Below are 14587 nucleotides of genomic sequence, written 5' to 3'. Positions count from 1 at the left end.
AGGACAGATACCTGACATACATGCTTGAGATCAAAGGGAATATGATATATAAATGTGCTTAAAATAAGTACAAGTAAAATGGTAAAGACTAGATCACATGCAGTTGAAAAGCCCTTCCCCATACTCTTTTCAAAAAAGCTCAGACTCTTTGTTTCCTTTCCTTGTAAAATAATTTCCAATAAACTTTATTTATACACAAACTGAGTTTGAAATCACCATCTTTTTTAACACATACAATAAAAAACATCTCTAAAAGACAGCAATGGCCTTCCCCGGGTCTGTCAGCTACCAGCTTTACACATAACTTGTTTTCAACAAAATGATCGCTGTATAATACAATATTACAATGTGCCCTCAGTGGTTGCTTCCCATTTTTAGGTTTTTGTTTAACTTGTCAAACACAGTGCATTCATTATCAATGTCTATACATCTCTATATTCAGAGGACGAGTCCTAGAGATAAGAAATATTAAGAAAACAGCAGAAAATAAATAACAAAAGGACTAATATCAACTGCTACACAATTCATTTCATTTTCAGAGTAGTATTTTTTTTTTGTTTACAGAAAAAAAGTTGTTCTTAAGGCTTATGCTGAATCATGTGGATTGTTTACCAGGAAATATAAGGACCGCAGGAATAAAACTGCAATGACACACTGCCCTTCTGCATCAAACTTAACAAAACACAGATATTCAATTCATCACCATCATTCAAGAAAGTCTATTCTTACTACTGTACCGAAAAAGACAATCGAGAGGAAAGTCATGTAAAAGAAAGCAAGTGACCAGAAGGTTGTTAGTCTTCTAACATTCCATCCTAGTCTGTTTGAGGGCGCATTAAGAAGCCATTCAACACACACTACGGGAATAGCTGGCATCTCCAGCATTCAGATTATTCACAAGAATGTTTCAGCAACTGGTTCTGGAATGTACTCTGATGAAAAGACCGCATCCATGGCTACCTGCATGAATTGTTCTTATTGGTAGTAGGCAATTCATGACTGTTGTCAATGAGATTATATATATATACACCCAAGCTCATCCCATGAGAGAGAAGTCGTGTTCCTGAGAGCCCTGCTGATGAAAGCGGAGCAGGGCTGGGGTGGAGTGTTGAATGCTGGGGCTAGAGGGGAAAAACAGTCTCCAATTAACAAGATTTTAATTTTCTTCAATTAGGCTCAAATCTAGTTCTGTACAATCCCTCTCAAAGACACTCGGCTGACACTCTTCTCGATCAGGGTCCTCCTCTTCCTCCCCCTCTTCACCCTCCTCATCACTCTCGCTTAGAGGTCCAATGCTCGTCCTTCCCAGCCCCTCTGCTGGTGAACATGACCCTCTGAAATCCCCCCAAAAAGGCTCAAGGCCCATGCAAACGTCCCCCCCAGAAGCCAGCCTCCCACGCTCCATATAACTCAAGGGGTCGGTACTGCGAGTCTGGAAAGACACAAATAGGAGATCAAACAAGGCCTTGTTTACACATTTTATCATGCCTCTAGAAATACAAGAGCAGTTTAAATTCAGGACTCTATTTACAATTTAGAAATAGATATATCAAATGAAACCAAGTTGATATAACTGGCTAGGAAGTGGAAAAATGTCCCATCATACATAATATCTGTGATTCTTTTAACATGGGCGCCAAAGTTAGTTTTTCAGTTAAAATGTGACAAACTGTAGAAACAAGAGTAATATGATACCACATCTCCCTGAAAATTAACTGTGATAGTATCGCCAAATTGAATATATTGGGCTGAACTGACAAATACTGTAGAGGTCTTAGCCTAGTTTTGTGTGCCCGACTCAAACTCTTCAAATGACTGTGGCTTTTGAAAGAGACTATTCCAAACTTAGCTCAGAACACAACTGTTTTACATATACCACATGTACATGTTTAGGGGGAAATTAACAACTTCTTAGTGTAGTATTCTTAGTATTTTTTATGTCAGGGGGTGACTGGAAGCACTAACAAGGGAAGCCAGACTTTCTCAAAGACATTCAGCAGCTGCATGCAAAGTATATGCAAATAAATTCCAGAGTGAGTCTTGGTGTACAGTACAACAGTGAGCTGCCATTGAAACTCTGCCAATCACCCAAACTCAAGGGCTGAGCCTAAGGCATGGGGGGTAGAAGAAGAGACAACTGTGGCCTGGGACAACGGGTAACAAGAAGGCAGGTGTGGTCTGGGTGACAGTGTCGCCTCATGTATGTCTACTGATGTTATAAAAATGAATGGTCCATCTCACTGATGAATTGGAATGTTTCTTTGTTACAGTACGGTTAAACTGTGTAGTTTGACAAGCTTAACAAGGATGCCTTTTAAGCCTTAACCTTCCTCTGGCTAGAAGACGGCATGTTCCACCAATCTACATACGGCAACCATTTCTATTCATTTGCTGACCCGCGGTTATCTTTTGTTTACCTGAGTCATCTTGGTGAAATCCAGTACTGGCCGGGCAAATGGTCTGTCTGGGTCACGCCGTCGCTTCAGGCCCGGTTTGAGAAGAAGCAGGTCGCAGGGCTGGGAGTGGCAGCGTGGGAGCTGAGGGGGGATGGCTCGGCGAAGAGAGGACGGGGTGCTGCAGGCAGAGGAGGGCGAAGCAGGCACAACTGGAGGGGGTGCTGCACGTTGGGGTGGAACTGGAGGCGGGGGCAGGAACTGAGCAGCAGCTTCTCTGATAAGGACAGGGGACAGCGAGAAGCGTCGCTGCGGAGGAGGGGGAGGGTGGAGCGGGGAGGGAGAGGATGAACAGGACGACGGAGAGGGGAAGAAACAGCAGCAGGCGCCTCCTCCAGCAGTGTCACTTGGGTCCCATGGGAAATTCCAGGGCAGTGGGGAGTCAGGGGAGAGAGCAAGGCTAAAGAATGTGGGGCTTGAAGAGGAGTGTAGAGAGGAGTTTAGAGACGAGCTAGGAGCACGAAGCGGACAAGGCCCCCCCGCTCCCCCTCCACTGTGGCATTGGCGATTCACAGGTGTCCAGACCCTCGACGCGCTGGGCCGCCAGGTGTAACGGCAGCGTGAAAGGTCCTCTGGCACGGACAGTGAGCGACAGTGGCGTTTGGGGGGTGGCGGGGGGGGAGGGGGTGCACCGGGAAAAGACAGGTCCGTTACTGAGGTGCTTGGGACCAGGGGCCGGTGCAGGGCTTCCCCCTCTGGGAGGTGGGTTTCGGGGGAAACCAAAGGGACAGGGCCGGGGGGGAAACTGGAGCTCAGCACACCCTGCAGGCCAGGCTTGGAGGGAGGGCTGAACTGCCAATAACTGCTCTCTGTGAGGAGAAAGAAAGATGATACCATTAATACAAACTACCGTCAATATTAATTTAATTTAATTGTGAGAAAATGGACAACGGGCAATTCATTCCTGATGCAATGTAGTTGCAGTTTGCTCTTGACAACAACCAACAGAGAAAAATGCAAAGCGGTATCATGATTCAATTTTTACAGGGAGCTGGTATGCATTAAACACAGTGGACTTAGCCCTTTAAAAAGGGACATTTCACCACTGGTCTTTCACTGTATATGTCCAATAATGTGTTAAAAATCAAGAATTTCCAGGCCTCCCGAGTGGCGCAGTGGTCTGAGGCACTGCATCGCAGTGTTGCGGAGTCACTACAGACTGGGGTATCTGTATTCCAGTCATGTGAAATCCATATACTAGGGGCCTAATGAATTTATTTCAATTGACTGATTTCCTTCTATAAACTGTAACTCAGTAAAATCTTTGAAATTGTTGCGTTTATATTTTTGTTCAGTGTACAGTTGTTTATCTAAACCAAAATCTAGCTAGGTTTCATAATTCGCTGGCTAGACTTTTCAAAGCAAACTAATGTAATTAGCCAGCTGCTATCTGGCGATGTGATTTGTAACTTTGCAAGCTAACGTTAGCTAACGTAACCTGATGTAGCTACAGCCTATCGGACCATATCTAACCATTAGCTAGTTAACTATCTACTGCTGAGGCTAAAGGCACTGGCTTATGTGTTGTATTTACAGAGTCCGATCCCATCAACATCTGCAGCGGCATCAATATCAAGCTCAGCACCAGGACCTAGTGTAAGTCACCTTTGCTAAATTTGTTCCATGACTCCATGATGAGCAAATAAACACATTGGACCAAGTGGATGAACGCTTTCAGCCAGGAACAAGCTCAAGCTCAACATCATCTGATGGGTGGCAGGGTAGCCTAGTGGTTAGAGCGTTGGACTAGTAACCGAAAGGTTGCAAGTACAAATCTGTCGTTCTGCCCCTGAACAGGCAGTTAACCCACTGTTCCTAGGCCATCATTGAAAATAAGAATTTGTTCTTAACTGACTTGCCTAGTAAAATAAAAGGTTATTTTTTTAATAAATAAAAAATCTGACTCAGAAGAGGAAAAGAGTGCGCAGGGCTGGCAAGAACCAAAGTGTACAGTCTATGAGTCCAAGGTCAAGGAGCTCATGAAGTTCTGCCAGACCAGCTGCTATTGCCCAACACAAGGTTCACCAGTTAATGAACATTCAGGACTCAGTAAGACTGATGTTGTAGTATAATACAGAATGAAAAGTATGCTCACAACTGCATTGTGGTCTAGATATTGCTAGCTCTTGTACATATGTATATAATTGAGTTAAAACATTATTATTATTTTTGAGAATCTTATTTACAAGTGTACTGACAAGTGACTAAACAATTCCAGCTGCATCAGAAACCAAGCAAGTGTTGACTTCCAACTTCTTGAAGAATTTGTGATATTCATGTAATGTATTTGGAAGTAACTACAATAATCTTTAATGCGAAAACAAATGTAGGTAGTTGGTGTATCATTTACACTTTAATTTGTGGGCAAGGAAACATGTTTCAATAAAACAGATTAGTCAATGTAGCAAATAAGTAGACTTGGATTGTATTCAAAAACCAAGTTTATTTTGTTCTGGAGACCGAGGTGAGTTTACACAGCAGTATGCAGGGACAGTTGTATGACATACACTGAGTGTACAAAACTTTTAAGAACACCTTCCTAATACTGAGTTTTGTATACTACAGTTTTAAAACGGGAATATTTGCATATGGTGTGTTTGGTGGGTGCAATGAGGTGTTTGGAGTCACTTTGAAACAAGGGGAGATTGTTGTTATGGACTTTCCACATCTCGTCTAAAGACATCAATTTATTTGTATCCAACATACTGTCCATCGTGTGAGGGATTAATTGCTTTAATGGCCCCAACAACACACGCAGGCAAAGATATGTTCTGTGCCTAGCGTCTCTCCACATAGAACCCCCAAAATAATCTGTAGGCCACCAAACTCTATTGTCTGTAAAATAATGACAAAAAAAATGCCTTTCATGGGCAATCGTTGTGTTTTGTCTGTATTCCTACTGTAGCAACACGATGCAGAACATAACACATCTCACAACCACACATTAGCTAGCTAGCTACAACACACAGGTATAGTTACTCAAAAATGAATATGAATCATTCCTTTACTCTCCATCCAAATGAATTCCTTTACTCTTCGTCATCATCAAAACATTTCTCCAACTTTGATCCTAAAAAGATACAAAGAGGTAAGCTAGCTATAACAGACTACAGTACATTTTAGGTATAGCAAACACAGCTGACAAGCTCAACTTGCCTAGCTTGGCTTGTAGTGGTACTACTAAGCCCCGTTACGGCCGAATCGATCACAAACTGAACAACACTGCTTAATTTGAAAAAAAAAAAAGAGCTTATATTGCTAGCTAGCTACCGACCTCAAAACAATTTACTCGTTTGTCATTTGCCCTTCTGGTCTAGGCTGCCGCCACCAGATGCTCTTGGAGGTTCTGAAGAACATCTCCAGCACAGCTCGATCCATACGTGAGACGAAACTTCGATGGTCTTGTCACAGACACACGATCCATTGGGTCTGCAGTGACCCTCTCCAGTAAGAAATGTCATTCGTTGCAGCACAGACATTCATCTTCTGTCAGAAATTCTGTTTGTTTACAAGGGTATGCTTCTTAGTAAAAAACCTATTTGAAACAAGCCATTACACTTTGTTATTATCATGCCATTACATTATTATTATTACTATTCAGGTTATTACTTATAAATATTCATCAATAAATTAAGAAATGCCAGATTGTTCGCATTTTCGTATTGACAACATTTAACTGAGTCAAAATAAAGAGATGTGTTCTTGTCTGTATGTACAATTTTTTTTTATACAGAACCTATTTTGATGCACAAAACCATTCAAACGAAGTATGATGGGTTTTTTCTTTTCCCTAAATATTCGTCATAAACACAGCTGCTGCGGTCATTCGATGGCATTGGCATATGTCCGTCAAAGAGAGAACGCCGTGATGAGAGAAGTAATGTAGTCTAAGCTACTGAAAACACGCCTTTTACAAGATTACGTAATGACAGGAGCGTTTCATTCTTATTAAAGAGATGGAGTCCAGAAAGTTTCCTGAAGTAGCCTTTCTGAATGGACATACCAGCCATTTTTTTAGGTACATCACCCCGTTGAAGGAAGAAAATGGTTTGGTCCTACAGACAGTGAGTCATGTGGCTTGTTATATAAAGCAGGCAGAAAGGCTTCGAGGAATTCAGTTAATATTCGATTGAACTTAGAATGGGCAAAACTAGAGACCTAAGCAACATTGAGCGTGTTATGATCGTCGGATCTAGTATCTCAGTAAACGGACGGCCTCCTGGGCTTTTCACACATGACAGTGTCTAGGGTTTACCGAGAACGGAGCGACAAACTCACATCCAGTCAGCGGAAGTCCTGTGGGTGAAAACAGCTCGTTGATGAGGTGGTAGGAGAACGAGCAAACTAACAGACAAACAGACCAATAACAGTGGTGTGCAGAACGGCATCTCAGAAGGCACAACCCGTCGGTCCTTGTCGCGAACGGGCTGTTGCAGCAGACGACCACACCGGGTTCCACTCCTATCAGCTGAAAACAAGAAGAAGCGGCTCTAGAGGGCAACGCCATCACTGTACAATTGAGGAGTGAAAAAACATAACAGCGAGTTCAGTTTACTTGAGTGGCCTGCGCAGTCCATCCATCCAACCACCTCATCCCCATATTTGTTTTTCTGCTCTTTTGCACACCAGTATTTCTACTTGCACATCCTCATCTGCACATATATCACTCCAGTGTAATTACTTCACCACTATTGGCCTATTTATTGCAGGTGACATTTGCAAATGAGAACATGTTCTCAACTAGCCTACCTGGTTAAATAAAGGTGTTCTCAACTAGCCTACCTGGTTAAATAAAGGTGTTCTCAACTAGCCTACCTGGTTAAATAAAGGTGTTCTCAACTAGCCTACCTGGTTAAATAAAGGTGTTCTCAACTAGCCTACCTGGTTAAATAAAGGTGTTCTCAACTAGCCTACCTGGTTAAATAAAGGTGTTCTCAACTAGCCTACCTGGTTAAATAAAGGTGTTCTCAACTAGCCTACCTGGTTAAATAAAGGTGTTCTCAACTAGCCTACCTGGTTAAATAAAGGTGTTCTCAACTAGCCTACCTGGTTAAATAAAGGTGTTCTCAACTGGTCTACCTGGTTAAATAAAGGCGTTCTCAACTGGCCTACCTGGTTAAATAAAGGTGTTCTCAACTGGCCAACCTGGTTAAATAAAGGTGTTCTCAACTGGCCTACCTGGTTAAATAAAGGTGTTCTCAACTAGCCTACCTGGTTAAATAAAGGTGTTCTCAACTAGCCTACCTGGTTAAATAAAGGTGTTCTCAACTAGCCTACCTGGTTAAATAAAGGTGTTCTCAACTAGCCTACCTGGTTAAATAAAGGTGTTCTCAACTAGCCTACCTGGTTAAATAAAGGTGTTCTCAACTAGCCTACCTGGTTAAATAAAGGTTAAATACAATAGCCTTACCTCCTTACTTCATGTGCACACACTATATACAGATTTTTCTAATGTGTTATTGACTGTACATTTGTTTATGTGTAACTCTGTGTTGTTGTTTTTGTCGCACTGCTTTGCTTTATCTTGGCCAGGTCACAGTTGTAAATGAGAACTTGTTCTCGACTGGCCTACCTGGTTAAATAAAGGTGAAAAAAAAATATATATATATATTTTTTTTTAAAGTCCCCAGACCTCAACCCAATAGAGTATCTTTGAGATGAGACGGAACTTTTAAAGTCCCCAGACCTCAACCCAATAGAGTATATTTGAGATGAGACGGAACGGGCTGTTCCCAGCATGAATGTAGCATCGTCCAATCTGCAGCCATCGTGTCAGCATGTACCAACATTCCTGTGGAACATTTGACACTTTGTAGAATGCCCCGAATAATTCAGGCTGTTCTGCAGGCAAAGGGGGGTTCGACCCGGTACTAGATGGTGTTCTTAATAAACTGTCCGGTGAGTGTATAGGCTAGAGAGAATCAGCGAACTCACACATACATACACCTCCGTAAATGCACCAATCAAAGTCACCAGCGTATGTCAGACCCAAAAATAACATATTAAAGCACCTTCCTTTCCTGAAAGTAGGCTCTAAGATAATGAACTGACAAGGAAAGTACTGTTTGAAGGGGACAGCTATGCTATGAAGATGACATTGACAATCATACCAAATACAAGTATGTAGTGTATATAGCGATAGCTGACAAGTAGAGGATTTGAGGAATCATCTCTGCCAACTGTAGTTTCTGTCATTTTAAAGATTTCCTTTGCATGATCCGCCTAAAGTACATGCATGCAATAGATCGTTTCCTGTTTGGGGTGTATATAAAACAAGGTCTCTCTCTCTCTCTCTCTCTCTCTCTCTCTCTCTCTCTCTCTCTCTCTCTCTCTCTCTCTCTCTCTCTCTCTCTCTCTCTCTCTCTCTCTCTCTCTCTCTCTCTCTCTCTCTCTCTCTCTCTCTCTCTCTCTCTCTCTCTCTCTCTCTCTCTCTCTCTCTCTCTCTCTCTCTCTCTCTCTCTCTCTCTCTCTCTCTCTCTCTCTCTCTCTCTCTCTCTCTCTCTCTCTCTCTCTCTCTCTCTCTCTCTCTCTCTCTCTCTCTCTCTCTCTCTCTCTCTCTCTCTCTCTCTCTCTCTCTCTCTCTCTCTCTCTCTCTCTCTCACAGCTAACGGGTAGTTTGATGAATGAACATCCCCTGATCAATCCATCCCTGCGTCTCATATTTTACATTGCAAAATTACTGTGTTATTATTATGATATTACAGTGGTTATGATCAGCATATTTCAATGATGAATAGGCATACACCGTGCAAATCATCTCGTCATCCATATACCAATCCATTGAAGGACAAGGACATCTGTAAATTATCAAAAACATTGTGACATGTAATTTGGCTACTGGTCTATTGTGTCACAACATTTTGGTGCAAAATAATTTCCTAGGATAACTACATGAGCTAAAATGCTGATGTTTGCAGTGCCAGTACACTCAGTTGTATCGATTTCTATACCACCAGTTTAGCGAGTGGTTCCCCCAGTGCTGTCACAGAGCAATTGACAGAAACCAACTGTTTTTCAAAACGTCTCTGCAAATTAACATGAAAAGTAGTCTTTTTTTTTTTTTTGAAACAAGGTGAAATTAGATGACTATTGGTTGCGAATAGGCTACTGGGTGGTTGTCGGGTTGTTTTCTAACAGTTGTTTGCCCTATTAAAATGTTTCATATACTCCTTTCAACAACCGATTCCCTTCTGTAATTTGGAATTCACCCCTGTGCTTGTGTCAACATGGCACAGCACAAAGCCAAAGTTACAAAGCGTAATACAAGGCATTGCTGAATCAGAGGCTAAGTGGCTATACTTGTACATACTCACCAGGCATCAATCCATCTGGAGGCCAGCAAATTCCTAGGTTGTTGGGGTCCAGCAGAGACTGGAAGACATACATGTTCATTTAGAGGAGCCACAGCACAGAAAATACCAATCAGAAACAAACTGACAGCAGGGGACATAAACGGTCCTAAACATGAGGACTATATTACAGTCAAGACAAGGGCAGGCAAGCAGTCATAGGCTAACACAGAAGTGAAGAAACCTTACCACGTTGAGGGCCGTTTTGGGAGTGTTGCCGTCCAGAATATGTTCGCGCAGACGCTCGACGATCAGTGTGACCATGGCATGGTTGCGAGGAGTAGGGGAGGTGGAGGGTTAGGGGGGGGGCCCTCTGTGTTCGTCCGTCTGATTGAGAGTAGCCGAGCTATTCTGGCACCTCCAGTACTCCTCTGGGCCAGGTTGCCCTGCCCTGTCTCACTGGGGCATGTTCATCACTGTAGTCAGCTCACCTGAAGGGAGAAATCAGACACACAACAGGAGCCCTGTTACCACCTTTGTCTTCTCAACAGGAAAAGGCAGTGCAAGGGTCACCTTCATTAAACTCCAAAACAGGAGCAGGTGTTTAAAACGGTGGTGGTGCCTCTTAAATGGGAAGTCACTAAATGTTTTAGGACATTTGCAATAACCCCATTTTCATCATATTCTGTACAGTTTGCCATATTGACTTTGGTGACCCATCCCTTTCTCTGTCAAAAGTCTCCAGACCTACAAGATGGAGACCGACTTTGAGATGCTCAACCACTGAACAACCCTTAAGGAAACATGCACATTAACATGTGTTCAGATACACACTATGTGAGTGCAGAAATAATGGTGACAGGTACCTGGGGAAAGCATGAAGCCTCAAGGTGCCTGCAGTTCAGGGCTGACCTGCTTGATGAAGCCACTCTGGGTTTCTTGAACAGTCCACGCTATCCGTAATCCCTGGGACGTCCCTAATCCCATTTGAAATTAAAATGTAAAATGGTTAAGGTAAGGGTTAAGGACGTCCCCTAGATTCCAGATAGCATTTATCACTACGCACATGTCCAACAACCAGAACATTTAACCAAAATCGAATATATCAACCTTAAAAGGATACTTTGGGATTTTGGCAATGAGGAAATGTATCTATTTCCCCAGAGTCAGATAAACTTGTGGATGCCATTTTTTATTTCTCTGTGTGCAGTTTGAAGAAAGTTAACTACAGCTAGCGCCATGACTGGAAGTATATGGCAATAGAGAGCAATAGTAATGGCGTCTTTTTGTAGGCACTAAATCCACCATGGTTTGTTGAACAAAGTCTATGGAGAAAATGAATGGAGTTTATTTTATTTGTTGTTGATAAACACTGAAAATAAGGTCTGTGGTAAACAGGCGTAACAGAATAACTTTACGTCCGTCCCCTCGCTCATAACCGGGCGCGAACCAGGGACCCTCTGCACACATCAACAACAGTCACCCACGAAGCATCGTTACCCAAGTGACGTAACCGATTGAAACGCTATTTAGCGCGCACCGCTAACTAAGCTAGCCGTTTCACATCCGTTACACAGGCTTAGGAGATCTTGTACGTTTTGTTCTACGATCTAATCTTCATCAGCCAATGTCCCTTTCTGTGAATTTTGAAGCGTGTATGTAATAAAGCACAACATAAAGCTCATAAAGGCTTCATAATTCACAAAGGTTATGTTAACTGACTAATATCTCATAGAACAAAACATATAAGATCTCATAAACCGGTGTTCAACGACAACAATAATGTCTGAGGTTATTACAAAACCCTATTCTTTCCCCATAGGAATGGCTGAACAAACCAGAGATAAATCATTCCTTATTTAGGACTACAAACTGACGAGCTCAATGAACTGGAACCCTGTGGTATCTGTTAGCTTGCTAGTAGATATAGACTTCCAGTCATTGCACTAGTAGATACCCATAGACTTCCAGTCATTGCCAGACTTCCAGTCATTGCACTAGTAGTAGATACTAGTAGATACCATAGACTTCCAGACATTGCACTAGTAGATACCCATAGACTTCCAGACATTGCACTAGTAGATACCCATAGACTTCCAGACATTGCACTAGTAGATACCCATAGACTTCCAGACATTGCACTAGTAGATACCCATAGACTTCCAGACATTGCACTAATAGATACCCATAGACTTCCAGACATTGCACTAGTAGATACCCATAGACTTCCAGACATTGCACTAGTAGATACCCATAGACTTCCAGACATTGCACTAGTAGATACCCATAGACTTCCAGACATTGCACTAGTAGATACCCATAGACTTCCAGACATTGCACTAGTAGATACCCATAGACTTCCAGACATTGCACTAGTAGATACCCATAGACTTCCAGACATTGCACTAGTAGATACCCATAGACTTCCAGACATTGCACTAGTAGATACCCATAGACTTCCAGACATTGCACTAGTAGATACCCATAGACTTCCAGACATTGCACTAGTAGATACCCATAGACTTCCAGACATTGCACTAGTAGATACCCATAGACTTCCAGACATTGCACTAGTAGATACCCATAGACTTCCAGACATTGCACTAGTAGATACCCATAGATAGACTAGTTCCAGACATTGCACTAGTAGATACCCATAGACTTCCAGACATTGCACTAGTAGATACCCATAGACTTCCAGACATTGCACTAGTAGATACCCATAGACTTCCAGACATTGCACTAGTAGATACCCAGACATTGCACTAGTAGATACCCATAGACTTCCAGACATTGCACTAGTAGATACCCATAGACTTCCAGTCATTGCACTAGTAGATACCCATAGACTTCCAGACATTGCACTAGTAGATACCCATAGACTTCCAGACATTGCACTAGTAGATACCCATAGACTTCCAGACATTGCACTAGTAGATACCCATAGACTTCCAGACATTGCACTAGTAGATACCCATAGACTTCCAGACATTGCACTAGTAGATACCCATAGACTTCCAGACATTGCACTAGTAGATACCCATAGACTTCCAGTCATTGCACTAGTAGATACCCATAGACTTCCAGACATTGCACTAGTAGATACCCATAGACTTCCAGACATTGCGCTTACGCTAATTATCATTGGCTCGCAAAACTTACTCTTACTTCATACTGGACACCAACATAAAAATGGTATCCACCTGACTCTGGAGAAGATAAACAAAGAGCCTCATTACCAAAGTCCGTAAGTATCCCTTTAATGATGGATATGTATATTTGAAAGAGGGTCATACTGAGGTCCAATCTTGCTAATTATTTTTCTATTTATTATGGATCCCCATTAGCTGCTACCAATGCAGTAGCTACTCTTCCTGCGGTCCAGCGAAATGAAGGCAATTAACTTATATACACAATGAAAAACATTACATTTCACAACACATTTAAGTGTGTACCATAAGGCCACTGATTTACAACCACATATCTACAACACAAAAGCCGTATATATGTGCGTTTGTGTATGGTGCTTATGTTATCAAGCTTGTCATAATCTATCAATTGGCACGCTCTTCTGCACGATCAAATTGCCAATGTAGCAGATTGAGAAATAGCCAGTTTGAGAGAGGGGGGGGGGGCAATTTGGAAAACGAGAATGACGGCTACATAGGTGTAGCTGGTAGATAACACATTAACTGGCGCATTACAAACATATCCAGTGTGCAATAGTAGCTTTTCATTCACAATTATTATTTCGTAGTTTTGAAGGTCGGCCTAAACTCGTTCACGTGATATTAATCATTCTCATCGCTACATCAATAAAAAAAAAACGAAACGTCAGCTATTCCGCTAACATTGGTAGCGAGTTGTTGATGTAACGTTTGGTCCACAACCAGCCCGCACTGTGACAATCTGATGCTATGGTAGCTAACTAGCCGGTCAGTTAACGCAAGCGCAAATCGTCATTTCTATGGCTAGCGAGCTAACGTTAGCTCAGCGTACGTCCATTTAACTGATTAGGCCGATTTGCAGACAAACACAAACATTAAAATCAACAAAGCTTGTTGGCCTTAAATTAGTCAATTACAATGACTCCCTCCCCACCACCTGATTCAATCCCTAGCTATCGAGGCTATTGCATGCATTTATTGCTACACCCGAGGACCTCTGCTGAGTCTAGGACGCGTGTTAGCAAAACACGGCCATGCAGAATATAATGCAGTGAGCTATTTTTCTGATTAAACGGAGCTGGTATCAATACCTTTTTGTAACAGCTACTTGATTTAATGTCGTTCTTACCTTGACCAAGATGCCCACCGGACCTTAGGCCTTGCACACACGGGTTAAATACTGCTCATGAAGGATAAACCCAATTTGTAGCCTGTGCAGCTCCCGACTAGTCAGCCGCGCTAGTGTTCGGCTATGGGTCTCCGATGTATTGACCCATTAAAAAGCATAACATGTAACAGACCATTCGTCGATTCCAATATCTGGAACATAAAATATAATATGATCAGCGTGCCAAATATCTAAAGATATTATCTCTCTTTGAAAAATACATCGCCTACAAGCAATTCATCCAGTCGTCCATTTAAAAAAAAAAAACATTCACACGCCCGTAAGCGATTGGAATTCATAAATAACATTTACAGTTGGGGGTGGGGTGGGGGCAAGCAGTGAGTATTCAATAGTGCATACAAAAATATGTCAACATTAAAATAGCTCGGAATTTATGCTTTAAATAAAAAGCAAGCGCAAAATGTCATTCATGCTAGGAAATTGCAAAAATTGTACTGAACCGACAAAAATGTTTGGGACTTGTAGTTCGCTAATTCAGGATCAGTTGTT

At 42.2% G+C, this 14587-nt stretch overlaps 1 protein-coding gene across 2 annotated transcripts; it reads right to left on the bottom strand.

The window, feature by feature from the left end:
• Nucleotides 1–172: 172 nt before the first annotated feature.
• On the bottom strand, nt 173–14364 carry fam53c (family with sequence similarity 53 member C). Of its 2 annotated transcripts, XM_046329373.1 has the most exons (6): nt 14039–14364; nt 10609–10719; nt 9992–10233; nt 9767–9824; nt 2418–3262; nt 173–1432 (listed from the first exon to the last, which is right to left on the bottom strand). In XM_046329373.1, the coding sequence occupies exons 3-6, from the start codon at nt 10064–10066 to the stop codon at nt 1157–1159; spliced, it is 1254 nt and encodes a 417-aa protein (XP_046185329.1). In that variant the 5' UTR covers nt 10067–10233; nt 10609–10719; nt 14039–14364; the 3' UTR covers nt 173–1156. The 2 variants fall into 2 exon arrangements, with proteins under 2 accessions (XP_046185329.1, XP_046185337.1); XM_046329381.1 differs by lacking the exon at nt 10609–10719.
• Nucleotides 14365–14587: the final 223 nt, after the last annotated feature.

Source organism: Oncorhynchus gorbuscha, linkage group LG02, assembly GCF_021184085.1.
Source record: "Oncorhynchus gorbuscha isolate QuinsamMale2020 ecotype Even-year linkage group LG02, OgorEven_v1.0, whole genome shotgun sequence".
NCBI classification, from domain to species: domain Eukaryota; kingdom Metazoa; phylum Chordata; class Actinopteri; order Salmoniformes; family Salmonidae; genus Oncorhynchus; species Oncorhynchus gorbuscha.
Note: the sequence above shows the minus strand (reverse complement) of the source record. Positions and strands in the feature narration are given on the sequence as shown.